At 48.2% G+C, this 25747-nt stretch overlaps 7 protein-coding genes across 7 annotated transcripts in view; 3 read left to right on the top strand and 4 right to left on the bottom strand.

The window, feature by feature from the left end:
• Positions 1-41: 41 nt before the first annotated feature.
• On the bottom strand, positions 42-2274 carry GGI43DRAFT_181050 (major facilitator superfamily domain-containing protein). The gene is made up of 4 exons (XM_083199835.1): positions 1632-2274; positions 1025-1540; positions 794-935; positions 42-718 (listed from the first exon to the last, which is right to left on the bottom strand). The coding sequence occupies exons 1-4, from the start codon at positions 2033-2035 to the stop codon at positions 326-328; spliced, it is 1455 nt and encodes a 484-aa protein (XP_083057656.1). The 5' UTR covers positions 2036-2274; the 3' UTR covers positions 42-325.
• An 851-nt stretch (positions 2275-3125) lies between these two features.
• GGI43DRAFT_429939 (uncharacterized protein) lies at positions 3126-3761 on the top strand (the record flags this gene model as incomplete). The annotated part of the gene is made up of 2 exons (XM_083209191.1): positions 3126-3291; positions 3348-3761. The coding sequence occupies 2 exons, from the start codon at positions 3126-3128 to the stop codon at positions 3515-3517; spliced, it is 336 nt and encodes a 111-aa protein (XP_083057655.1). The 3' UTR covers positions 3518-3761.
• Positions 3762-3786: 25 nt separating this feature from the next.
• GGI43DRAFT_386578 (Alpha/Beta hydrolase protein) lies at positions 3787-6138 on the bottom strand (the record flags this gene model as incomplete). The annotated part of the gene is made up of 5 exons (XM_083203811.1): positions 3787-4194; positions 4254-4417; positions 4483-4573; positions 4634-5587; positions 5656-6138. 5 exons carry the CDS (start codon positions 6136-6138, stop codon positions 3787-3789), a joined length of 2100 nt encoding a protein of 699 aa, XP_083057654.1.
• A 3117-nt stretch (positions 6139-9255) lies between these two features.
• On the bottom strand, positions 9256-11175 carry GGI43DRAFT_180856 (uncharacterized protein). The gene is made up of 2 exons (XM_083199834.1): positions 10263-11175; positions 9256-10155 (listed from the first exon to the last, which is right to left on the bottom strand). The coding sequence occupies exons 1-2, from the start codon at positions 11031-11033 to the stop codon at positions 9379-9381; spliced, it is 1548 nt and encodes a 515-aa protein (XP_083057653.1). The 5' UTR covers positions 11034-11175; the 3' UTR covers positions 9256-9378.
• A 5010-nt stretch (positions 11176-16185) lies between these two features.
• GGI43DRAFT_412939 (uncharacterized protein) lies at positions 16186-18615 on the bottom strand. Its single transcript, XM_083206873.1, has 2 exons — positions 18418-18615; positions 16186-18280 (listed from the first exon to the last, which is right to left on the bottom strand). Exons 1-2 carry the CDS (start codon positions 18461-18463, stop codon positions 16401-16403), a joined length of 1926 nt encoding a protein of 641 aa, XP_083057652.1. The 5' UTR covers positions 18464-18615; the 3' UTR covers positions 16186-16400.
• A 1263-nt stretch (positions 18616-19878) lies between these two features.
• GGI43DRAFT_386575 (major facilitator superfamily domain-containing protein) lies at positions 19879-21773 on the top strand (the record flags this gene model as incomplete). Its single annotated transcript, XM_083203810.1, has 5 exons — positions 19879-20052; positions 20173-20204; positions 20275-20399; positions 20472-20639; positions 20716-21773. The coding sequence occupies 5 exons, from the start codon at positions 19879-19881 to the stop codon at positions 21771-21773; spliced, it is 1557 nt and encodes a 518-aa protein (XP_083057651.1).
• A 1908-nt stretch (positions 21774-23681) lies between these two features.
• The window catches only part of GGI43DRAFT_179992 (flavin-containing monooxygenase), a 2981-nt gene continuing 915 nt past the window's right edge, over positions 23682-25747 (top strand). Inside the window, exons 1-3 of the mRNA XM_083199833.1 lie at positions 23682-24155; positions 24249-25271; positions 25348-25661. Coding sequence (XP_083057650.1) covers positions 23993-24155; positions 24249-25271; positions 25348-25661 — 1500 coding nt within the window. The 5' untranslated portion in view covers positions 23682-23992. The remainder of the gene's footprint in view (positions 24156-24248; positions 25272-25347; positions 25662-25747) is intronic.

Below are 25747 nucleotides of genomic sequence, written 5' to 3'. Positions count from 1 at the left end.
ACGGAAACATGGATAAAGGATTTCTTCTTTTCTCTCTCTTATTCTTTTCTTATTAAGCTGTATTTATATAACAAGCTTTGACTCTTGGATTGTTCTATGGCCAAATGGCCTTGGGTATTGCTAGCAAATAACGCATGAATGATATCGTCCGCTCTTACTAAAATCTTCTTTGCCTCTAGATCGGTGGTGTACGCAAGGCAAGCTGTCTCATGACTCTGCCCATCAGGATACCTGCGGTATTTCGCATCGTAGACTCTCTCTCTAATACCACCGCCTCCACATATCTTATCTCCCTTTTTTCTGTTGGCTTCTCTCAATGTCACTTTTATACGGTAGTACTCCTCTCCGCACGTGGGTTCTCTCTTTCAGCTGCGTGCCTCTCGTGGTTTGTAAAGACTGCCAGTATGCCCAGGTCGTAACCAACCTTGAGACATCCGGCCGTCACGAAAGCGACCCAGAAAAAGCCATGATCTGCCAGTGTACCCGTTAAGAAGGGGCCCAGACTGGCGCCAACTGTCTTGCACACATTGATGACGCCCATGATGGCCGTCCGTTCGTTTGGCTGGATGACAGCAGCTAGGAAGGCTGCCCGGGGAGCGACATCCATACTGGCGGTGGAGGAACGTAGCCACAGGAAAAGGAGGGAGAGGCGCACGTCGGGAAAGGCGGGAATAAGACTGAGGAATATGGATGAAGGAAGATGGGTGAAAACCATGGTCTAGATTGGACACATTAGCAGTTAGTTGATGCAAGTATGCATATTATTGAATAGAAAACTGGGATATATTCGTACCTTGATGTTGCCAAATCGCTTGGCCAGGGAAGAGGCAACCAGCATGGAGCAAGCTGAAGTGAGGCTTGTCACGAAAAAGATGGATCCCAACTCGCCCTCTTTAATGCTATACCGCCAGCGAAAGAAGTATGTCACCCAAGACCTAGATGCGAATAAACGTTAGTGCGTGGTCATCGTAATAATACCAAGCGGCAACAATGCCGCACTGCTTTTGGAAGAGGGGGCACTCACATGCTTATGATACCTGAAGCCAAAGAGTCTATAGCAAAAAAGATGCATAGGCTCGTCATCATAGTATAGCCTTCTCTGCTGATATCGGGAAGAAGGCTCGAGAACCGGCCGCGGCTCTTTTGCTCCTCGGTTGTTTGCAAGGACCCATTGGCATTGGCGCTATCTAAAAGTGGTGATGTCTCTGTGCGGCCAATTTCGTTGGATATAGCCGTCTTCTTGGAGGTAGAAGCCTTTCCATCGGCCTCGACAGCAGTGCTCAGGAGCAGAGTAAGCGTTAGCTTAACCAGGCCAACAGCAGCATATCCTAGGAAAACGAGTCGATAGGCGTCCACATGCTCCCACTGGAGGACAGTGGAAACGTATTGAATAACCCATCCGCAAGTCATAAGCCCACAGGCTACTCCAGCCTGACCCAACAAGCTATACCATGCATAGACGTCGCTTCTAGAGGCAGGCTCCGTTAGGTGCGCAACCACGCTCTCTTCGATGGCTCGGAATGGACCAATCTCATTGCCACTGTGAAAAATGGCGGTGGTTAACTTCAAATACTATGCCCCAAACTACTCGTTTTGATTTGAACCAAAAGAAAAGTTGCACATTTGCATACCTCGGGCTTATAACGCCAAAAATGGCTGCTGCAAGTAATATCCAATAGTTCTGGCAGATGGCAAAGGTGATGCCGCTGCCCACCACCATCAAAGCGCCCATTGACAGAATTGTCTTCCTACCCAGCCCATCTGCCACGATCGTGAGGATGAAGCTGATACAGACATCGCCAACCAAGGTCAGGGTCATGAACAGGCCGATGTTGGTCTTGGAGATGCCCAGAGCCTGCAGATACGGCACCAAGACGAGCGTCGACCCTCCATAGGCAAAGAGGCGGACAAAACGTTGCAGGCAGAGCAGCTTGACGTCGAGAGGACTGTGGAAAAGAGACACGAGACCCAGCTCAGAGAGCACGCGAACAAGGATGCCAGGCCTGGCGGAGGATTCGAGAGACGAGCTCTCCATGGCGAATTTTGTCCCTCTTTCTCTTTTTCTTCTCTCTTCTTTTCGTGTTTCTCGGCTTGCTCTGATTTTATCTTCGTATCATTCTTCTTCTTTTGCCGAATATTCTTCCCTTTTCATCCTCTTTTTAAGTAAAGGGAATCTCTTCGGATGGGCCGATCTCTTCTTCTTATAGTGATTCAAGGTGGCAGACCGAGTTTACACCCCACTGAACGGATGGTACCTCACCGACACACCAAGTCGCAGTGCCGATGGAGGTACCTCGGTGATAACGCGCGTGCTCCGAGACCCATCCTCATAGCCACCAAGACATGACCGGTTTAGTGATTACGAATGGGAGGGTTGGGATGAGGAAATTTTCTTAAAGAGAGCAGAAAATGGAGCATGTTGGCCTGGATGGTAATGCGTTTCGGAATTACTACCTTGTAAGTTGAGAGCTTCGTATTCGGTAGTTGGATCGTACAGGCTCCTTCCCACGAGTATGTATCAGCGCGGTTTACGTAACCAAGATATCGATAAGATCTACAAGTTGAAACTCGAGAAAAAGCCAATCATTTGCCAAATATTACAATGCGCAGCTATTTTTCTTATTTTTTCTTCAAAGTGGCTGATAACCTTGTTCTGGCATCCTAGTGCCTGGGGATGGATGGTACCAAATAGGCGCCCGCCACTAGATCTCCGATATCGACTCTCCACTCTGGATGAGTTTGATGCAGGGAGAGCAAGCGGCTACCCAAAACCCGGACGTTGGAAATGAAGGTGAGACTTTTCGCTTGTTAGCAGTTGCAGCGCTTATTTGCAGGTTGATACAATTACAACATGACTTTTAGAGTGTAGAACGCTGTCATTGGTCTCACATTGGCGGTGGCAAGTCGCCAGCCTCTGGCTCTTAGTTTGCATGTATGACGTCTGTGACGTGACGCCAATGTCCGGTTACACGAAACCTGCCATCGAACTTGATTTCAACTTGATTTCGTCCAATATTTATTTCACTTGCCTTGTCGATTTCAACTTCCAATATTAATGACTCTTCATACAAATCACTCTCATAACATCTGGAAATGATCTTTCATCGCATTATCTACTACACGTCATGGACTTTGTGAATAAATTGACTGGCTCTGGGAATAGCTCGGGGAATAGTGCTGGAGAGAACTACTCGGAGCAGCAGAGCGGCGGCGGCGGCTTCATGGGCAAATTGAACGAAATGGGCGGCGGAGGCGCTCAAGGTGAAAAGGACGAAGATTTGCTCGATAAAGGTCTCTTAAAATTAACAAAATGTCTATGGTTTCCATATACTAATATGTAATTCTAGGAGTCGACTTTGTTCAAGACAAATTTCTGGGCCAAGGAGATCAGAGCAATGAATCAGCTGCCGAGCAGGCCAAGGACGAAATGATCTCAGATGCCATTCGTGACAGGTATAAGGATATTACGGGGAGCGATTTTCCCATCAAAGATAAAGAAAAGAAATACGGAGTGTAGAAGGGTGGTGAGCATTCGGACTGTCTTTGTTAGCGTGGGGGATTTTATATGGAACAAGAATCCACAAAGAGCAAGGGGGTTAAAAGACTGTGTCTTATCTTCCACGGCGAAAAAAAGAGTAATCTAACTCATACATCTCAAATTGGAGAAAAGAGAAGAATTAATATCCCAGCACCTATCTCATATAACATGAGGCCTACAGTTTTCGTTCAATTTTGAATGAGACACTCAGAATATAAAGTAACGATCAAGCCAGTGGCACATTGACGCTAGAAGATGTCTTCTCTTTGAACGTCCTCATCAACGCACTTTTTCACCCAGTCCCAGACTACATTGTACCACATCACTATATTCTCTGGTTTGGTGACAACATTCCCTTCGTCTGGGAATGTCAAGAGCCGGCTAGGAACACTCTGAGCCTGTAGACAGTTGAATGCAGTCAATGCCTCTGTAATTGAACATTGTTTGTCCTTCTCGCCGTGGATAATGAGAGTCGGCGGTGCATTCTTCCATCCGTAAAAGAAAGTTGACCGAGCCATATCGTTCTCGTATATCGTCTCCGGTTCGGCGTAAGGGTAAGAGGCGTCGAGCTTGTCGAAATTGTCAAAGACAGGCTCCTTCGGTGAAAAGGACACAGGAGGGTCGATTGTCCCGCTTTGGTAGATTGCGCAGCAAAACTAAATTTGCAAATCAGATTCCGACCTCATCAATGGAATTTAATAAATTCCATACTAACCTTCTTGGCAGCTTCGTGCCCCAGTATCTTGTTCACAAGATATGCTGAACTACTACTTCCCAGGATGGTGCCCTTTCCGGTATCTATATACGGAATACCTTCAAGGTAATCAATAAGAGCGAGGAGATCTTGAAAAGGTCCCTCTCCTCTCCTGTTTTTGATTCCTATAAATATGTTAGAGAAATAACACTAAGCCGATGTCTTGGGGGGTTGATATCGACCGACGTACGCCTCACGAAATCCAGCCCATATCCGTTGCTACCAGTAATATTTGGCAGCACAACGATGTATCCCTGCGTCGCCCAGGCAGCAAAATTGGACTGTTGTGCCTAAAATTTAGCATAATCTGACTTGTAAACATATTATACAATGGCACATACCAGCGTTGACCACTCGTTATTCCAGGCCATAGCCGGGCTTCCGTGAGGTACCAGCACCCAAGGGTGCTTTTTAGTTTCATCAAAGTCTTTCGGCAGTATAAACCAGCTATGAATGAAACATCCATTTGCTCCTTCATACCAAAAGTCCGTCACCATGTTGGAGGAAAGGTTAAATTTGGCCCCATTCTTGGTTGCCGAAGATACGGTCCTCACGATGCTCGCATCTGAAACCCGAACAATCTGCCACAGGCTGCTGTCAATGAAATTAGACGACGTTACCAGAAGATCGTCCCAATCCCCATGTTTCAGAGGATAAAAAGCAGTACAGCTGCTGCCGGAAAAGAACACCTTCGGTTCAGCACCGTCTTCCAGCATGAGATGCGAGAGCGCTTGGTGGCCCAAATGATTGCTTCTCAGGATCACGGAGTCAGAGCCACCGACAAACTCAAAGGCATTTGGTGGATTCGGGTCATCATCGTCAACGCAGGTTACTAGGCTAAAAACGTCAAAGGCATCTAGGGATTCGACAGAACCCAGATATAGCCGAGTGTTGTAAGGATCTTCATACGCCGTGTAGAGGAAGCCAACCGCCGATTCATCTGGAGAAAATCTGACGTTTGTTATCGAAGCGGGCTCAAAGCTGGTGGGTATGAATATTTGCCTCGGCATCGCCTCTGCAGGTAGAGAGAAGGAATCTAGGCGGGCGAAATAGATGGATGTGGCAGGATTTCCACCCGGCCCACGCTCTCTCAGATTTCTAGAAGAAAAGACGATGCCATCGCCACAAATGTCAAACTCGTTGCAGGGGTTGTCGGTATACATGCAAGATGGCGCCTCCAAATCTATATCGTCAATCAAGTTATATAGTTGGCCTTGGAGTGTCCAACTGCCTTCGTGCAGCACAAGCTCGTTGTACCAAAGACTGCATCTATTCGGTCTACGAGATGCATTCCACTGCGAAGAACGATTAGCATAGGAACACTAAAAACAGAAATGTAATGGGGTTGCAGTGGTAACTCAACTATAGGAATCTCTGTGTCATACAATCTCGCGGAAGACCCTTTCTGGGCAACTTCTTGATTATATAGTCCAGCATCGCCAACAAGGCCAGTGACTACAAATGCAACGCTTCCACTTCTCAGCTCTTTGAGCTTTAAATTCGACACAGGTGCATCGATTTCTGCCGCCATATAGTGCTCTACAGACACATCTCCGGCATATGCCACCATGACCTGGGTACGACCTTTGTCAACAGATCGGAGGTAGATGATATCGAGCTCTGTGGTGGGAATCCACATAGCATCGTGGACTCCAAAGTCATTGGAAATCTGCTGGGAGCTTCCCGTCTGCAGGTTGAGAACACGCAGCTCATGAGTAGTCTTGTCGCCAAGAATATGCTTCGAGACTGTATAGAGAGCATGCGTGCCATCTCTGCTAGGAACCGCTGGGCTCCGTTTCGTGTCACTCAACAGAGCCTCAGCAGTCAGCTTCTGAACTCGAACCATGGCGGATCAGAAGTGCAAAAGTGCAAAAATTCCTAGGTAATGGGTTCTTTTGTTTAACCCGCCTCTGTAAATGCCAAAAAAGAGCAGAGTTTTGCCAGCCAAAGAGTGCTCATTTCCTGAGACCACGCGGTGGCAAGCGGTGTTGCGTTCTCCAGCGAGGTTTCTATGTTTACGAGAATACAAAATGAGGCGTTGGCCCAGGCAGCATTTTTCCCGGGTGCATCCAATTCGCCGCTCAAGAGAGGGATTGCAGCAAATAGAATCGAGATGACAGACCCCCGCTCTTGGACGCGTTGGCACATGCGTGGCACGACAGAATGGACAGAGGCTTGTAGGGCATTCATGCATTTCCCCAAATGCGGATGCAGGATTGCAAGGATTCCGATGGAGAGAAGCCTCATCCAGCTCTATTGGATATCAGCCATTATTCTTCTCTTCCTATTATTGCGTTGTATTTTGGCCGTGATCATCCCACAGCTTTTTGCGGTTAGCCATGGCCAAACTGCTCTTCCATCTTGGGTTGCTCACCAGTACAGCCACCCTGAGGGCCACCTGCATGGAGTCGGATGATTTTGGGGCTGAAGATGACTGGCAGTAGCCTTGAAAACGCAGAGTAAGGCCCAATATAGAGGCTTTGTGATATTCATGTCAGAAAATACTCCAGAAATTGAGTCTGAGAAGCCTTGCTTTTTGTTGCATGGTTTGAATTCTCGAAATCGACTGGGAAGGAAAGCACCTGGTGCAAAGTCTACGGGTACAAAGGTACAGCAAAAGGCACGTCTACACGGATAAGGTACCCTTTACGGTCAATATTGAAAATAAGCCTTATTCTACTACCATATTATTTTCATAAATTGAGAAAAAAAAAAAAAAAAAAAAAAATAACTTATATATATGTATTTACCGTTTATGCTCTTAAATATGAAACCTTGGATAGCTTAATAGGACTTAGCGGATAAAGGTTATGGTGAGAAAAGCTGGCAGAACAGCCGTTGCGACCCGCTGTTTCGTTTAGAGTTTTGAATCCATACCTTAAGAGCAAATATAAGCTTCTACATGTACGCTTTTCTACTGCTGTAAAAATTATGGTGAGTATTTAAAAAAAATAAATCATCTTCAAGCAATACGGTAAATAATTTAGGAAATTGTTATTCAGCAACCCAGTTTCATTATCTAGCATCCCTAACCATAGCTAATTCCACGAATTTACAGCTATTTGAATCTTCTTCTACTACTTCTACAACACTTAAAAATAGTAGAAGCGGTAGAAGCAGTAGAAGCAGTGTATTTCTTAAACGTATATATATGAGCGGATTGACCGGGTCATTAAGTTACAACTGGGGTGCTAGATAACAAAACTGGGTTGTTGAATTCCAATTCTCTTCATTTATTATAGAGATATTAATAGGCTTATTAATAATGTTTTCAAAGAATTTGGTTGCTACTACAAGTTACGTTTCAAGTCTCAGTCCTGCTCGTTGAGGAATTCAAGCATGTTTGTGTCTTCTCCCCTCACTCTCCCACCCACTCACAATGCTTTTTTATAATTTCTAATGCGTTTTAATACATATACAAGACCCAGATGCAGCCCATATTTTCCCTTCCAGAGCTTCAAAGCATATACACTTTCAATACTTTTAATTTTGGCGGTGGCTTGCAATACCATTCGCAAACTCCTACCACCACCTCTCAGCCACCATTCAAAACAATCGCTTTGCCTCCAAAGCAACGCCAACGCGAGCATCAAATTAGCAGCCACTAATCTCAGGATACGGAAGAACAAGATGAAAAACACCTGCTAACGCTCGCTGCTATGATAGACCGAGGCACGCCTTCTACTACACACTAACACTACTCGGCCGAAAAGAAAACCCTAGTCTAGCACCGACCGAACCAATGTGCCCTAAAATTAACGGTAGTACAAACACCTCTCTTTCATTAGGAATAGACACACGGGTGCTAACAAAGGCGAAACAGAGACCATCACGACCTTACACCCGCTCCGGCTTAGACGCCGACGCCGTGGCGAGCTGAGAGTCGATCCCGAGAAGCACTTTTGCTTCAAACCTCGCAACCAATTGCCGCGATCGTGACAGCGGTTTTTTGAGTTTTTCGCCCCCCTTTTTTCATCTAGTCTCCGAACTGCCACTACCGGTAAGGAGAGATCATTTAATACAACTATGCCACCAGGAAGCTGTTTCAGAGTCGAAGGAGAGTCTGGCGATGCTATGCCAATTCGAGCAGAAAGATATGCCACCGGCGGCAAAGCCAGCTAGTCCGGTTTGTTCACCACGGTGATCGGCGCAAAGTTGACCGATCTCCCTCGTTGTCCATCTCCTCTTCCCCCTGGGGGCCAGTCCGATTGGGCGGGAGCCGTTCTTGGCCAATGTCAATCCCAATGTTGAGATGCTAGAGCCTATTTCAGGTCGGCGATAAAAATCCACAGCAATGGTAAAACGACAGCCATCATTACTCGTGGTCCTCGTATGCAGTGGCCAGATAAACGAGGATAAGTGCCGCTTCTTTTCTCCCCCTCGCTCTCCACATCTTAGCATCGGATGAACATGAATCGCGTCAGCCGTCAGCTTAATCCTTTTTCCTTTTTAGAAACGGGGAAGAACAGCACTACTGGTACTAGTAGTAGTTGCAGTGGATTAATCTGAATGGGACGATGGCGGGCCGGATTTAATAATGGATTGGTCCTTTTGCGAAAACCCACTGGAGCTTCAGGAGAGAAAAACAGTTCATGCATGCAGGTACCAAGAAAGCTAGTGGTAAATAATGTGTCAACTATTTAACATATTGCTCCGCCTGAGGCTCTGTGGACGGTAGATGGGAGCTGAAGACTTAATACTCGTCTATCTAAGCAGGCATGGTCGTGATAGTGATTCTCCACGAACGGTCCGATTCCAAAACTGCTAGTTGTAATCAGATGACCAATTAACGCATTGAGAGGTTCAACGTACAATGAGTTGTTTACTGAGAGAAGAGGCATTATGCTAATATATCTGGTATTAAGAGGATAAGCTTATCAAAAGCTCCTCTGCTATCTCAATAAATCGCTATGATGTAGACAGATGAATGTGGAGATTCCGAAAAAAGAATCGCTTGTAATATTACATTTCTCATCAAGGCTGTGCAGATGCCAGCGCTCCATGCAACCCCATATCGTATCAAAGACCCCAAGAACATAGGAAATTCTAAAAACAATGGAGGAAAAAAACACTAAACTTTTTTCTTTCAGATGGCTCTTCTCGTGCTTACAGCGTCCCTTTCTGTACTGTTGACCGAGGGGCTGCCGCTTGCGACTGGGTCGGGGAATCGGATATCTCGCTCCTTGCCTTCTTCCACTTCCACCACCACAGTTGTAACCAGGTCCATTTGGATTCCAGGTCCTCGCAGGGATTCCTGACTTGAACCTCGAGGTATTCTCCTCTTCTCTTGCCCTCTGATATGGGAAGAGTGTTCAGCCAGGCGTTGCCATGACCACCATCCACCAGTAGTCTTGGGCTCCATCTTCCTCCTTCTTCTGCCTTCACCACCCTGAACCCAGACCATGTTGCCATAGCGTCGAGCCTTGGGCGTTTGTAGAAAGGCAATCGTACCGACACCTGTATCGGAGGCGTCTAGATCGTACTTGGACGCAAAGATGATGGAATGACGAGTTGTTCCGAATAAGAGGCAATCGAAAAAGCCGTTGAGGGAGATGAGTGCTCCCGCAAAACAAAAGTATCCTAGCGGGATGTCGGCTCCAGCCATGGATGCCACACGCTCTGTAGCCAATGGTAACGTACAGGTAACGTAGATTACTGGATAGATTAGGAAGGCTGGATTGTGATCTGACTGGTGTCCAAGATCTGTGCTGCCGTCCGGGTTGGCGGCACGGCGAATGCGGGCCTGTTTTCGAAGAGAAAACCAGATGGCAATGTAAAGTCCACTGGTCACGCCAAGAGAGATGAAGATCCACAGATAGTGGGTGAATAGACGGAGGCGTTCGTATTCAGAGTTGATCCAGCACTGAATGGATATACATACGTTAGCAAATCAATGTATACACAAAATGCTGAGCACAGAGAAACAGCAAAAGCATAAGAATAAATAAGGAAAGAATGTTGGCAACATACCCAGGCACCAGCTCGAACAAATAGCCCGCCATGCTCACGTCCATTGTTTGTAATAGCGATGGGCAGTGTCGAAGTGAAATAGACAAACAGCCACACAAGACCGATGGACAAGTACAGCAGCCTCTGTGACGGTCGATATCCCTTGACTACGGAAAAGAATGTATGTATGGCGATGAGGGTGATAAACAGGCTTGATGACAAGTCTCCAGTCGACACGAAGAAACCTTGAGCCCAGCACGTTTTCGTATCCACCAAGATGGCATTTCGATTGATCCATGTGGAGTTGAGAGCAAAGGCAATTGATTGATGTAGGTCGGCAATGAGTAGATTGTAAATGAGAATAAGAAACTGGTTCGGCGCGCCTTTCAGTGGCCGGATAGGCGGGCCTGGATCCTGGGGAAGATTCGCGTCACCTTTTATGGAAGCGTCGTGAGACTCCCTTGAACGCGAGTTAAAAACGCCGTCGATTCCGAGTGTGAAATCTGCGGCATGTTGAGAAGCCGAGGCCTCGTGGCCTGGCTGGTGGGCGTCCGGCTGAGGCTGGTTTTCTTGTTCATCCTCGCCTCGGTGTGCATATCGGAATCGGTCTTCATTTTCTTCCCGCACGAATAACTGCCAAGCAACAATCTTGTATGTGAGATATATGAAAAGAGTGGCTGCGGAAACGAATGAGATGCAAGCTAGCACTGTGATGGCAGTAAGACCGCTGCGGAGTGATGAGGTCAGAGGGCCGAGAGATTGCCCTTCGATGGGCAGCTCCCCTTCCGGCATGGTGAAGAGTAAATGAATGAATTAAAGTCTGATTCCTTGGATAGAAGTTAAGAAAGAATGAGTCTATGATCTTGCTTTGTTGTGGGAAACCGTCGTCGCATATCGATCACCAGAAGGAGTTGATAACATAAATCGATCAGAAAGCAGCCGGCTTGCGATATCCAGGATGAATGAAAATCAGAGTTCGGAAGCGAAAAGGAAAAGGGAAGAGAAAACAACGAAGGGTCGTGAAGAGAGAATGATGAGAGTGAAGAGAAGCAAGAAGAAAGATATTGTCTCAGATCTTCACAGAGAAGAAAGAGTCAAGAGATCTCTCTCTCTCTTTCTGTCGGTAAGTAGATACCGAAGAGTGAGTTGTAAAGTACGAAGTAATAAGAGTTGGTGGGTACTGGGGGTTATTAAATCGAAGTAAGGATGGAGAAATGATGCTAATGGATAATAACCATATGGAGATCTCCATAAATCCTAAATAGCGTGTGTGGGCTCCGTTAGGGAAGAAAAATTGTTGTACATGTAATACTGCACGAGCAAGTACGTACAGTATTGTGTGTTGGCGGCTTTCCCATTTTGCCATTCCCGTCGAATGCCCACGTTATTCCCATCATCCAATGTCGGGACAAGTCTCTGGATGGGGTGGAGATGGCATGCCCAGGCTAAGCCTTGCGAAGCATGGTCTTGCGTAAAGCCTTGAATCATAAAGCCTGCAGAGCTAATCTGGCGCCTTCGGCTTGAAACAGAAGCATCCAGGGGCGCTGAGACCCGTCCGTCGTCGTCTGTCCGGCATCCACATCGCCAGCAGTAGTCTAAGCCGTGGCCTACGTCCGAGCTTTGTCTTGTACTCTTCTCATGTTATTTGGGTGCAACCACATGAAGCGTTTGCTGTAGTCGGATCAGGCATTCATTCATAGCCCCGTACTCGTACGATGATAAGGCAAGGCTAGATTGTAACATTGTTGGGGGCTGGCAAGAGGGAGCATCTCTCTGTGAGAGCTCCCATTCACGACCCTGTAGGCCAACAGACGGGCGGATAGCCAAGCCAACCCAGCTTCCCGCCACACCTCATAGTTTCTTGTGGCGCCTTCAAGGCCCCAGCACGATCTTTGCCTCGCGCCGCGGCAGGCAGCGTCAAGCACATGACTGCAGAATATTGGAAATACTACCTCAACTATTAGTTTCTCATGTTGCTATTTTGCACTTGAATAGGCAAGTACCGTAGCATTACTACTGGGTAGTATGGTATGCATGCGATTCCGCTACAAGGTATACGAGTGCTCGCACCGTTTGGTGTTGGCCTCCAGTGCTAAAATTCTTTGCCATGGCCCCAGCGCAGCCAATCCAAGCCCATTCTGGAATTCTCTGCAGACCCAAAGCAGAGTTAGACAGCTTGTCGGCGTTGATTTGACAGGGCCCGCGGTGCTGTCATTGGCCTCGGAGCAGCAGGGATCGCAGCCAAGCTATGCATGAGACTGATTCTCAGCGCCCCCACTGAGATTATTCGACTGAGCAAGCACTCAAGAGATCAGGGAGGTTGCTGCGGGAGCTGCTCTCGCTCACGTGGGAAATGGGAGGAGGCGGCTATCGCTCAGGCCCACGGCACCTAAGAATGGCTGCGGAGTCGATGCCAGCGGCGCCCTTCGTTCTCGGTAGACGGCTCGCCTACTGGTGCTCGGGAACTTGTAACCCGCTGTCCTGCAACTTGACTCACCGTGCTGAAGAGCCACTGGGCTTGACCTTGGGTGCAATGCCCGTGGACTCGTCTAACATACTGTACACCGTATAATGGTAGCGGACAACACAACGTGTAGTTTCATGCTAGCAGAACGAGTGCTAATAGTCGCCGGTGTAGTACAAACTAACATTGACGTGTTGCTTGCCATCCTGAGTTGGTTAGTAGATGCCGTACATGCAGTTGGCTAGTTGCAGGTTGCAGGATCGAGCTCGGCCGCACCGTTGACTGGCCCTTATTTCATTAATACGCATCGTCGCGGAATAGATGACGAGGTTTGAGCAAGGACCGACCTCTCCTCCCCTTGACGATACTAGTCCTTCCCTGTAATAGAATACAGAGTATCAGCATAGCCACGCCGCAGACACAGGCGTTTAACCGGCGAGTATCTCCTGATAAGCGCATTGCAGCGCCCGTAGCAGATGCTAATACTAGCAGTGGTGGTTAGCACAGTTAAACAACCAGAAGCCTAACGCCTTTCCGGAAACCCGCACAATTGAGAGGAAATTCGGCAGGGGGGGCCCGGGTAAGCAACCGTGCATTTAGAGTACAGCAAATGATGGCTGCATCCGAGCCAGTAATATTGCGAGGGGTTCATAAATTAGGTTGGGCGGACGATGACTGAGTCCGTGTCTGCATCACGAGATTATGCGTGTTGCCTTAGGTACGAAGTAACAACCTCTATAATATTGAATCTACTAACCCAGATAAGATAACATGCAGTGACAAGTCCCCAGGTACCAACTATAGAGGTACTATTACAAGATCGTCAACGACAATGCAGACAAGATTCCGTATGAAGGCATCAGACTCGAGCCAATCAAGCGCCAACGTCTCGCGCTCTCGCTCTTATGGCTTGCCCTGCTGGGCTGCCAATCTGCGTGTGGCTTGAGAGCACGGTCTCTGGCCCATCCTGAGGCACTTAATGGTCGTGATAACAATACTACTGCTAGTACTACTGCCATACGACAATAGAGGTTACAGGGTCGGTTCTTTTTTGCAAGTCCCGTCAATTTCGTCCCATGATTCTCAATACAGGCGTATATCTAAGCTTGGTGCGTAGTATCGTCACCTCCTCCATTTGGCCTAACGGAGAGATCCAACGAACCTAGCGCGACACCTTTTGCTGATGATACAAAGCAGCAGTAACTGAATACCCTGAATATTACGCAATTTACGACCATACTCAACAGCCCAGGATGCTTCCACCCTATCATCGATCGGGGAAGACAAGATCTTCCTAGTCTGTGCGCAACGGTCGTTTCGTTAGGGGGATCGGCCAAGCTACGGTCTGGTACTACGTTTTCGCTTGGCTGCGAAGGAAGCCCGAGCTAACATTTTTCTTTTCTTTTTTTACGAGAAAGGCTGCAGAGGGGCCTTAGTGTAAGATGCGATGCCCTACAGGTAGAGCCTTACCCTCGCACTTCACGAACAAGACGAGAAGCATCTCTCAAAGGGCCGATGTCAGAGGACCCTGGATATGCGGCTGAATGCGGAGCACTAAACTATCGACAAAGGATGGAGGAGCATGAAGCTCACCATGTCTGGCACACCTGGTCTACCTTATCGCCAACAGAGATATTACTGTATCGACCTGCTGGGTACGGGTTAGTAGCCTTGTAGCCTCGGCACCAGTTTGTGTCGAGTTATAGTTAGCAATGCGACGCTCCATCCGATGGGCACTTGCATCGGCTGTCACAGCCATCGGCGCGGAAAAATACGAAGCAGGAATGCGTACTGCAAACCCCCCCTTATTTCTTTTTCTGCAGCTTGCATTGATCAGCCGCAATGCAACGGCACAGGGGGGGTCTTGTTTTGTCCCCGCAATCAAGATCTAGGCTCGACTGGGTCAAGCTGACTGCCTTCGATGCAGCTGGCTGTGGAGTTTGGAATGGGTCAAAGGAAGACAGGGCCTTACGATTGAGAGCCGAAGACCCTGTCAGTGTCATCAATGGCGCGAAGAGAGAGTCAATATGGCTATTCCTACTTCGTACGCAGCTTGGCGACGATGATTGATGGACAACCTGATACTAGGGATGAGTGGAGGCCCTGGCGAAGCATCACCGAAGCTTTGACAGAGAAGTGGACAGGGGTAATGCAGTCATGGACGGACGGAGCGATTAGATAAAAAGAAGATGAAATAATAGCCTACCAAGGGCCAATTAGTGTTCAGGCACTGGACCGTTGGATGACGCCGGTTTAGTCCCCATGAGCAAAGCACACAAAGCTGCGGGTGATTGTGATGGCCGTCCTTGCAGGCCCTGGATACAGTGTTACAGCTGGTAACACGTGTATCCTACCAACAACATCGTCATTAACAGCTCGAAAGGTTTTGATGCGCCTGCGGAATCGTGCAGAATCGCGCACCAACATGAACACAGCATGAGCATTGGCCCTTTATGCAGTCAGTCGCACAAATCATCAACTATATGATGCTTATGCTGTTGGGGTTTGCTTCCACAGTTGCAAGGGCAAAGCTTCCAACTAAAGATTACCGCACAGGCTTTCCTAGGGCCAAACTGCGCGACTCTTGGTGACTCTTGTGCCTGTATTTGTCTTTATCCAACGAGCCTATCTCCTATATATTCTTTCCTTTTCCCCCTCATGACACCCCCCTTGATCGCTTCGGAATACATCTCCTCAGATCTGGGCCATCTTATAGATACCAGCCCCCTACCCTAACATTGGGGGATCTCCCGTTATCCAGGAGATTGAATTACATTCGCCTATTCCCAGGGTGACTCTTGAACAGCAGCCTAGTATTTAAAAATAACAGAAGAAAAGGGGTGTTACAACCCTCGCTGTGGCGCTCGGCTACTTAGTGCTTGTAGTATTAAGCGCGTAAGATTTGTGAGGCGTTGCTGTAAACCTTGTGATAATACGAGGCGGGATGACCTTAGCCACTGGTATAGCGTTTAGCATGTTTGACTGAAGCAAATAGTAAATCCTCGCTAAATTTCTTAGACTCATTCGCAGCAACACGGCGTTTTGCGTTAGTTCGACAGATTTCCGATCTGAATACTATTTTCCTCCAGCTCGAGGCGGGAAGAGCGGTCACGCATACTCCATAGCGAAATTAGGACAAGATAGATCGAGCCAACATCCAACTCCATTGGTTTACTCCTTTTAGGGATGTCTGTGCAGAATGATACTACCAGCGCCACGGTACGGGAAACAGAAAACTTAATTTCGGATGCAAGAATATGGAGACGATAGCCTTCCGTCACAGTCAGCCTCAACGTTGGATCGAATTTGTATACCTTCGTTGGATGAGGAGACGAGCAAGGAAAGTTCACTAGATGGCTAGAGCGATAATTACTTTGCCGTGATAGGAATGAAGATAGTTGGCTGCTGTTGGGAGAGGTGTCATATCCTTGGGATAGGGGGTTGAAGAAAAAGGAAAGACCTTGAGTATGAAGACGTCGAGCACTTTCAACGGTTGTTTATTTTATTTTCGTAGTAAGCTACATTCAAGCTAGGAATCAGATTGCATCGCTTTTCTAACAGAGTATATCCAAGGTATGGCATAACTTGCTCTTCATTATAATTATATAGCATGGAACTGTGTCCATCTGCCTTGTAGTCTATCCCAATTCAAATGCTTTCAATGCTCCATTCATCTTTGTAAATCACACATTTTTTTAATTACCACTCTGTAGCCTCTTCATCCTTTCCTCCGCTGCACGCGCCCTCCGTTCTCTCTCCAGCCTCATCTTCATCTCAGGCGTCAGCCCCCTAGCCTCCTCTTCCCTACGCTCCTGTGGTGTCTTTGCAATCATAGATGCCATACTGGCGGTCTTATTCTTTGTCTTCGTATCTGAGACCTTTGGCCCCTCAACGCGAAGTCTCTCCTCCTCGGCTTTCCGTCTATCCGACTCCTTCTTGTCCGCTTCTTGCTTCTCTCGCTCGTCGCGGCGATCAGCTTCACACTTCGTCATGGCTGGGGGCACTTTGGCGCTGTCCCAGTCCCATTTGGCTTCGCTCAGCTCGGATCGTGCTACTCTAAAGGCATCGCGTGTAGGTCGGTCTCCAGCAAGCTCAAAGGCCGTCTTTCCTTCTGCATTCTTATGTAGTGGATTTGCTCCAGCCCGTGTGAGAATGCCCTGAACTAATGGCGCAGAGTTTTGCGAAGCCGCGTAGTGTAGGACACGTGGAGTGTGGTGGTATTGCTCGGGAGGGTAGAATTCAAAGTCTGGGCTAAGATCATTTTTTGTGAGATATGATAGCAGTGCTGGTAACTTGGAACGCCGTACAAAGGCCTGTAGTTGAGACGTGTGGAGAAGTGCAGTCTCTTCCTCCTCTGACAGAGCTGGCTTTACTGGCTTGGCCGACGCCTTGCTTTGCGCCGCTTTATCTGAGTCTTTCGGTTCGGCCTTGGTTGGGACAATCTCGCGTACTTTTAGTCGAGTCAACTCAATGAAAGATCGCATAAGCTCGTTCTGAGTGGCTCTCCTGGTGCTGAATGGGAATCCCCGTATTCTGGTATCGTTTGCCTGGAGAACTTGTCCTTCATAAGGGCCAAACAATGTTCTTCTGTTTGTCGTTCCTGTTGCTCTGATGAATAGTAGCTCTGAAGTGTCCAAAAGACCCTTCCAGTCGCGCAGCAGAGCACGAATATCCTCGACCAAAGCAACCTCGTTGTATCGACGCAGAGATGAACCGGCAGAGTGCGCTTTTCCCTTGGCATTGTCATTAGCCGACTGAGAACCACCCTGTTTCCGTCGAGTTGTATATCTGTGAAAGGTCTTGTGGGCGAGGACCGTGGCCTCTCTGTTCATAGTCGTGTTGCCTGCCTTTCCAGATCGCGGAGCCAGCGAGACGACCATAGCGGCAAAATGTCCACCTCCAATCATGCAGAGGAAAAAATGAGGCCCCTTGTACGCGACTGGCGGCAGCGATCCATCTTTGGCAGGCTTTGGCATTGCTATGGGCTCGAGTTGCTTCTTCCTGATGATATCAACCAAATCCGGCTGTCTCTGCTCTTCTTCCGAAAAGATGGCTCGGTATATGCCGAAATATGTGTTCTCTGGAAGCAAAGGCGAGCTGAACCATATCAGTGGCGGCTTACCTTTGCCCGGCCGGCCTGCAACTTCGTCGCCATCGCCGTCTTCGTTATTATTTCGCTTTTCTGTTAATCTTGCTTGTTTCTTGAGCAGCGCTGTCAGCGTAGACTCTTGGCGCCCTTCGTCTTCGTCTTCTTCCGTCTCTTCTGAGTCGGAGCCAGAGAGTGACTCATCCAGAGTCTCTACCAGCTTTTCGAATTCGGCTTCCGTCACGAGGCTCTGCCCTCGCAGCTTCTGCTTGAGGTTGTAGTGGTGCAAATCGGACTTGATATGGCTGCGCTGGTCGAGCACAGTAACAAAGGATAGGTTGCACAGAGAACAAGTTTGTGACCCAGTGACACCTTCAGGCGATGCTTCTGGGGTCTGTCTGGGAGGCGTCGTGGCTTCGGCGGCAGCGATGGCATCTGCGTCTGGCTTGAGAGTCAGGCCTCCAAGGCTCTCGGGCGGTAGATCGTAAACTAAGCAAGAGTCGCGGCGTTTAGCATATAGTTCAAAGAGAACGCAGTATCAGTGAAGCAGAAACGGGCGTTGCGCGACGCATCGCGAGCTGATAAATAGCTAAAGAAAGCAGTGATACGACTGGACTGGAGCTTACCATATAGCGGCCGTCGCAAGAGCTCGTCTGTCGGGTTTTGCGCCATTGTGTGGTGCCCTAGCCTTGGGGTTTGGCTTTGGATGTAAATCGAGATATTATTTCCAAATATCAAAGCTGATGGTAAAGAATGTGGTGATGTGCGATTAAGTATCGTCACGGACTCTGCGGATTGCAGCTCAGAAAGAGTTGGAAGAATTGCCCCTCCATGACAAACATGGCTGAGTCAACCGGCGACAGAAACCCCCACTATTGGAAAATGCGCCTTGCTTCTCCATATTATAGAGACGGCAGCCTATTTTGCTGTGGAGGACAAAAAGACAGAGGCCGCAAAATGAAAATACACACACAAATAGAATCACGAACACAAAAGTCAGTAGAAGCAGTAGAAGCAGTAGAAGCAGAAGACAATAGTAGTAGTAAAATAACAGTGTGCGTAATGGAGCTGTGTGCTTATGGTTGTAAGATTCCCTATTTTTTTGTTTCCCGCTTGCCTAGATCCAGGGTAACGGCAGCGTCCAAGGCAGTTCTGCAAACGCTTCTCTCGAGTTGTCAGTCACACATGCGAAATGAGAAATACGAAATGCGCCTATGCGATTTCTTGTTTGTCTCTTTGCCGCTTCTCATAGTATTTGATTTTTTTGATTGATTTTTTGGTTCTTTCCTATTTGAGCTTTGTCAAGCTAAAATAGGTAACAGGCATTAGTGGCAACAAGTTAAACCTCGTCCCTTAGGCGAATTGGACGAACAAGGAAATATCCGCCGGTTTGTGATGCTTTGGGCGGCTTTACCCTAATACAGTAGATGGCGGGTTGAAAATTTGAACATCAAATAGTTGCTAGGAGTTCCGGAGCACGTTGTCGTGTTGTCGAGATTCAAAATCGATAGACTTATATTATAGATTGACCATGGCTATTACTGCTTACATGGGCTGGGTTCCTGTATAAGTCTCCACAGCCTTTAGTACTATATAGGCAAACCGGCGCCAAATATATACCATGATGGATCCTCTAGAGCTCTAATGGCAGGTCCACGTGCGAAATAATGCTTCGGCTTTACACCGAATCTTTGCCTCTATCCCGACACGTTGGAGTACAGCTCTTAGTATGTAGATCGGCATCTGACACCCGAATTCTGCTCCACCTCGGCGGCACATGCACAAACAGATGCTCGGTATTGGCTCTTTACACGTAACCGCTGCCAAAGAGGGGAGCAGAAACAAAAGTTCATGGTTCGTTTCAGTCAGAAGTAGCTAGGATAGATACGAAAAAGGTAATGAAAACCCTGCTAGTAACACTGCCATTACCACGTTATGTTGCTTCACCGTTGAACGAAAATGGGAAGTGGGAGGACGAGCCATTGCCGCATGTATATATTTGTCTCGGAGCCGTCCGCGGCACAGAAAATGTCACCTTGTGTGCCGCCATTGGGATCATCGCGTCAATAAGCTGCTGCATGCACAACATGGCTGCCGAGCTTAGCCAAACAGAAAAGTCGCCCGTTGCGGTGCTAACGCAGGGCGGTAGCAACAGCGTCAAGGGTGGAGATGGCGGTGGCGATGCTGCTGCTGTTGTTGCCGTTGGTGGTGCTGATGAGAGGCTCAAGAAGCGCCAGTCGCTGTCTGATGTCTTTACCATTGTAAGTTTCCACCATTGCTCGATGACTCGTTCATCAGCTCCAAAGATAAATGGATCGCATTTTATAATTCAAAAGAAGGCTATCTAGTAGCAATAATGCTGATAGTGTCGTGGTCAATAGATCGCAGCCGGTGCTGCTCTCATCTCCGACGGGTATGTGTAAACACTTCGCGAGGATACTTCTCGTGCAGCTTCATGGTTCTGCCCTCGCTAATGACCCAAGTTATCAAAATAACCTCATGACAATGAGTAACGTTCTTTTTAAAAAAGAATATCCTGCTCAGTATACATCTGTCGTCAGTACTCGCGTATCTAATGCCCTCCTCGTAGGCGCGATTCTGGGACAGTGTAAGTTATCTATCCTATTATTTATATATTTGAGATGTAGAGCATCATGACTTACACGGGATTACCAACAAGTAACCGTCGGCCTCACGTGCGACTATCTTGGGCGAAAGACCGCAATCGTCATCACCACGCTGCTGATTGTTGTTGGAGGCATCTTGGCCACTGCTGCTCACGGAATTTCTATCAATGGAATGTTTTGGATGCTCACGGTTGCACGAGGCATTGTGGGATTCGGTGTTGGTAAGATATTCACCCTTTTTATTCAGACATTTGAGATGTAGAGTATCATGGCTTACACGGGGTTGCAAACACCAAGGCGGCGAGTATCCGGCTGCAAGTACGTCATCCTCCGAAGCTGCCAATGAAAGAGTACTAGATAAACGTGGCCCAATCTTCATCCTGGTTACAAACCTGCCTCTCAGCTTTGGAGGTCCCCTGGCCGTGTCCATCTTCCTGATTGTACTTTCAGCCGCTGGCGAGAATCACCTGTCTACAGTATGGCGAGTATGCTTCGGCATTGGCATCCTGCTTCCGCTGTCTGTCTTTTATTTCCGAATCAAGATGCTCACGTCCAAGCTATACCGCAAGAGTGCCATCCAACGGCGTGTGCCCTACGGTCTCGCCCTCCGCTACTACTGGAAGACGCTGATTGGCACTTGTGGTGCCTGGTTCCTGTACGACTTTGTCACATTCCCCAACGGAGTTTTCTCTGGCACCATCATCTCGTCCGTGGTGGACACAACTGGAGACACACTACGAAGCACAGCTGAGTGGCAGCTTTTGCTGGGATCCATTGCTCTGCCCGGCGTCTTTCTCGGTGCATGGTGCTGTGACCGATTGGGCAGGAAAAACGTCATGATGCTTGGCTTCTCCGGCTACCTCGTCTTTGGCCTCATCATCGGCTGTGCCTACGACAAAATCACCAAGATCATTCCCCTCTTTGTAATTTTCTACGGTCTAATGCAGAGCTCCGGCAACTTTGGGCCTGGTGACATGCTCGGCCTCATCTCGTCGGAGTCTTACGCTACAAGTGTAAGAGGAACATTTTACGGCCTCAGCGCGGCTTTGGGCAAGACCGGTGCTGCCGTGGGAACCCAGGCCTTTACTCCTATCCAGAACAACTTGGGCAAGCGGTGGACCTTCATCATCGCCGCCATCTGCGGCGTTGTGGGAGTCTTGGTGACCTACTTCTTTGTGCCCAATGTTACTGGCGAAGATCTTGCCGTGCAAGACGAAAAGTTCAAGGCCTATCTGCTTGAAAATGGGTGGGAGGGCGAGATGGGCGTGCATGATGAGAAAGTTTTAGCGGTTGTGGAGGAAGACGAGGAAGTGGCCTCCTCAGTCAACGTCGGCGAAAAAGGCGTCAGGGTATAGACTAGACAAGCCAAGGAAGAGGAGAGAGGTGGGGGATCCCGTACTACCTGTTTTTTGCTGGCTATCAGTAAGTGATTGCTGCATGCGCTGTCTCAGCTGCCGTCTGAGGCATAACTCATACCGTAATTTTCAAGGTTGAGTCGGCAATTTGCTTGTTGTTTGCCAACATCCCTGGGTAGTATGGATGGAGTAACAACACTAGGCCGAGTATGAGACGGTCAGTAATTCGTGCAACATAAAAATACTTAGTTAATATATCACAAAGATGTCGCTGTCCAGTTCTGATTGATTGCTCAGAGTGCAGCTGCTGCCATAATTTTGCCAAGACGGACACAACTAGTACACCTTCGGTCTTGTATAAAATCAGAATAAAAGGGAATAAAGACCTGACCCCTCAAATAGGTAGTACTGGCAGTGGCGGCGGCTGAATATATGCATCTTACCTCGGCTTTAATGCCGGGGATGCACTGTCCCGTCCGAGACATTGGGGGCTCCTCATAGAGAGGTTTGCTTACTTGCACGGAGCTCTATGAGGTTGCAAGCGTGCTTGCAGGCGTATGCTGTGCCGTGCTGATATAGAACTGCAGCTAGCCGCTAATTCTCGTATATATCGAGGGAAACTTGATTGTATGATTTGTACGTACGCACAGTGGTCGTGATTTCGCAAGTGGTGCAACTTATTAGATATCCTGAGGTCGCTTCGCCCGTGCCGCGTGTGCGTAGCAAAAGTGCCTGGCCTAAGAATATTGAGTCCGGAGTGGAGATGACAGCCACTACAGCTGCTGTACTCCATACCAAGGACGTTGCGGCTTCAGCTGGCCAAATGGGTGGTTGCATCGATAACAGCACAGGTAGTAATGGTATGTAATATCACCAGAAGCTGTCTAGATTGAATGACCTCATAGAATGCCTGTAGCCCCTCTCGCTTTCTCAGCTGCAGCGGCTGTACCATATGGGACGCCTTTATCCAGGGTATGGCTGAGGTTTCGTCGATATCGTCAATATCGTTGATGCTGTTGATAGCGTTGATAGCGTTGATATAAGATTTTTATGCATAAGCGCAGACACAGATGGACGCTTACAACTAAAATGATATAACCAGTATGTCAGCATCTCCGTCTAGAACTTAGTCTTATGCTTGGTCCGCACTGATGTGATCGATCAAGACCCGCATCCAAGGTCCCCACATCGAGGGCCGAGCCGTTTTTGGTGATGTTGGGGGTCAGTTGGTAGTGCTTGTGCAATCACATGTAGTACATGTAGTCTATACATACCTATTGCGGACCAAGCACTGCCTATATACACTAACGGATAGTATCAGATGCGGGTACTAAATAGTATTAATAGATGCTTCATAGAATAGCTTTCTAATGATGATGCAGATCGCTTAGATGTTGCTGACATCGCCTACTGTCTTTAGCGAGCTCATACGGCAGGCAAGGATCGGTGAATAGCACCTTATAGGGGCAAAAACATCCATTTTCTTTTTGCCGACCGATAGGGAGTGAGTGAGAGCGAGATACAGCAATAACGGCGGTGGGGTCGCCATCAGAGTCTCATCGTGCTGTGTTGTTGTGTTCGGTGTGGAGCGACACATATGCGAGAGGACAAGACAAGCCACGACTCCTGCTGAAAAGCACAGTCATTGCCCACACATCTCTCACCGTATCCTTGTTTTCCCTCTCAGCCCTCGTCTCTCGCTTTAGCTATACCCAAAAAGGAAAATTGTTGATGCCACACATACGTAGCAAAAGAGCTGAGATGGTGGCGTTTACCTACCAAAAGAGTCCCTGGAGGTCATACTCGTATGTGAGTGAGGTAAAAGTACAGACCGAGGTATCGTAACAAGGCCAAGGGAGGGATGGGAATGGGGGTGTGGCAAGGGAGAATTAATAAAAGATGTACGATGAAGTCTTTTTTTTGTTCGACCCTACCGTATGAGCAAGGGGTACGTCGTTGATAGGTAGGAAAGAGAGACACAAGGAGGGCAGATGTCTTGGTATTCATGCCCGATCGTATTTAATGCTGTGCATGTGCTCTCATTGCTCTTATAGAGAGTTGAGTTCTTGCCGTCGTTGAAAATTGAAAGTCCAGGTACGAGTCGTTACTGTGCTTGCCTTCTTGCCTTGAGATATATATGGTAACCAGCTGTCTTTAACACACTTTTCAATCTCCAAGGTATCAACCCCCCTTTCTTAGCAAGTAGAGAGAAAATCAACATGTCAGAAAAGATCACATACAGCCAGTTCGCCTGTATTGGCACTGGATTTTCTGGCATTGCCTTGGGGTGCACTATCAAGCGGTGGTATGGAATCACCGACATTCGCCTCTTCGACAAGCATAGCGATTTGGGAGGCACATGGCTTGCCAATCAGTATCCAGGTATTTCTATGCTCTCGGGCTATTCTATTTCAGCAGTTGAATGTGGATCGGCTTCATATATACTGACATCAATTCTTTGTTCCATCAAATTAGGATGTGCCTGCGATATTCCCAGCTTGCTCTACAGCTTCTCCTTTGCCCCCAATCCCAAGTGGACTAAAATCCTGCCATCTCACCACGAAGTGTGGCAATATCTCAACGATGTGGCGACAGAATATGGCCTCCGCGAGAAGATGAGCTTCAACTCCTGTGTAGAGAGATGCGAATGGATTGAGCAGTCTGGACACTGGCGCCTCACGGTCCGAAACACCATATCTGATGAGATTTCTGTGCACGAGTCTCAGTTTCTCTTCAGCGGCTCGGGCCTCTTGGTATATCCTCGCAAGCCAGATCTTCCCAACCTTGAAAGCTTCGACGGCCCCGTGTTCCACGCTGCCGAGTGGCGACACGATGTTGACCTGACAGACAAAAATGTCGCCCTCATCGGCAATGGCTGCTCAGCTTCACAGATTGTCCCCAGCATCAAAGATCAGGCCAAGCACGTGACGCAGTTTATACGCACTAAACACTGGATCATTCCTCCAGTACAAGTACCCAACGTGAAGCTATTCCAGTGGATGTTTATGAATATACCTGGGTTCCTCAAATTTACTCGCTTCCTCTTCTTCTTGATCTTGGAAAACGAGATAAGGGGCTTCTACATGACCAAGGCTGCTGCTGCGGTCCGTCGTTCCAACACAGCCGAAGCCATACGATACATAAAGAAAAAGGCTCCCGAAAAGTACTACGATAAGCTGATTCCCGACTTTGAGATGGGCTGCAAGAGGCGCATTTATGATCCGAATTATCTGACCAGCCTACACTCGGAGAATGTCACCCTTCGGGATGATGCTATCGAGGAAGTGACACCAAAGGGGATTCGCTCCAAGGACGGCCATACCGACGTTGACATCATTGTGTTCGCCAGTGGCTACGAAACAAACAGCTTTTGCACGAATATTGATATTGTCGGCCGGCAAGGTGTTACAGCAGAGGAGCACTGGAAATCTCTGGGTGGGCCAGGGGCGTACAACACTACATCTCTCAGCGGCTTCCCAAATATGTTTATGATACTCGGTGAGGCCCGGTTTTCTTTTTCTCTGTTTCTGTCGCATATACATTTTTTATCTAACCAGTATGTCATTCCCCATAGGACCAAACAGCGCTACAGGTCACACGTCGACACTCATGGCCGTGGAAAACTCCATAAACTACGCTCTCCGGCTGATCAAGCCCATCCTTCAAGGCAAAGCGATGGCTGTGGATGTCAACCCTGACGCGGAGAAACAGTACATTGACCAGATCCAGACCGACCTCCAAGAAACCGTCTGGCTTTCCGGCGGGTGTTACAACTGGTATAACAGGGCTCAGGATGGATCCAGGCATAATGGGATGTCATATCCCTACACGCAGCCCTATTTCTGGTACCGATGCCTGTTCCCGGTATACAAAGATTTCAAATACGATGTGAGCCTGGACCCCTTTGTTTGTGGGGGGGGGGGGGGGGGGGGCGGGGGGCCGGGGGGGGGGGGGGGGGGGGGGCGGGGGGGCGG

The sequence above is a fragment of the Trichoderma evansii genome (genome assembly GCF_050947405.1).
Source record: "Trichoderma evansii strain SZMC 28006 chromosome Unknown GGI43scaffold_20, whole genome shotgun sequence".
Classification (NCBI taxonomy): Eukaryota; Fungi; Ascomycota; class Sordariomycetes; order Hypocreales; family Hypocreaceae; genus Trichoderma; species Trichoderma evansii.
Note: the sequence above shows the minus strand (reverse complement) of the source record. Positions and strands in the feature narration are given on the sequence as shown.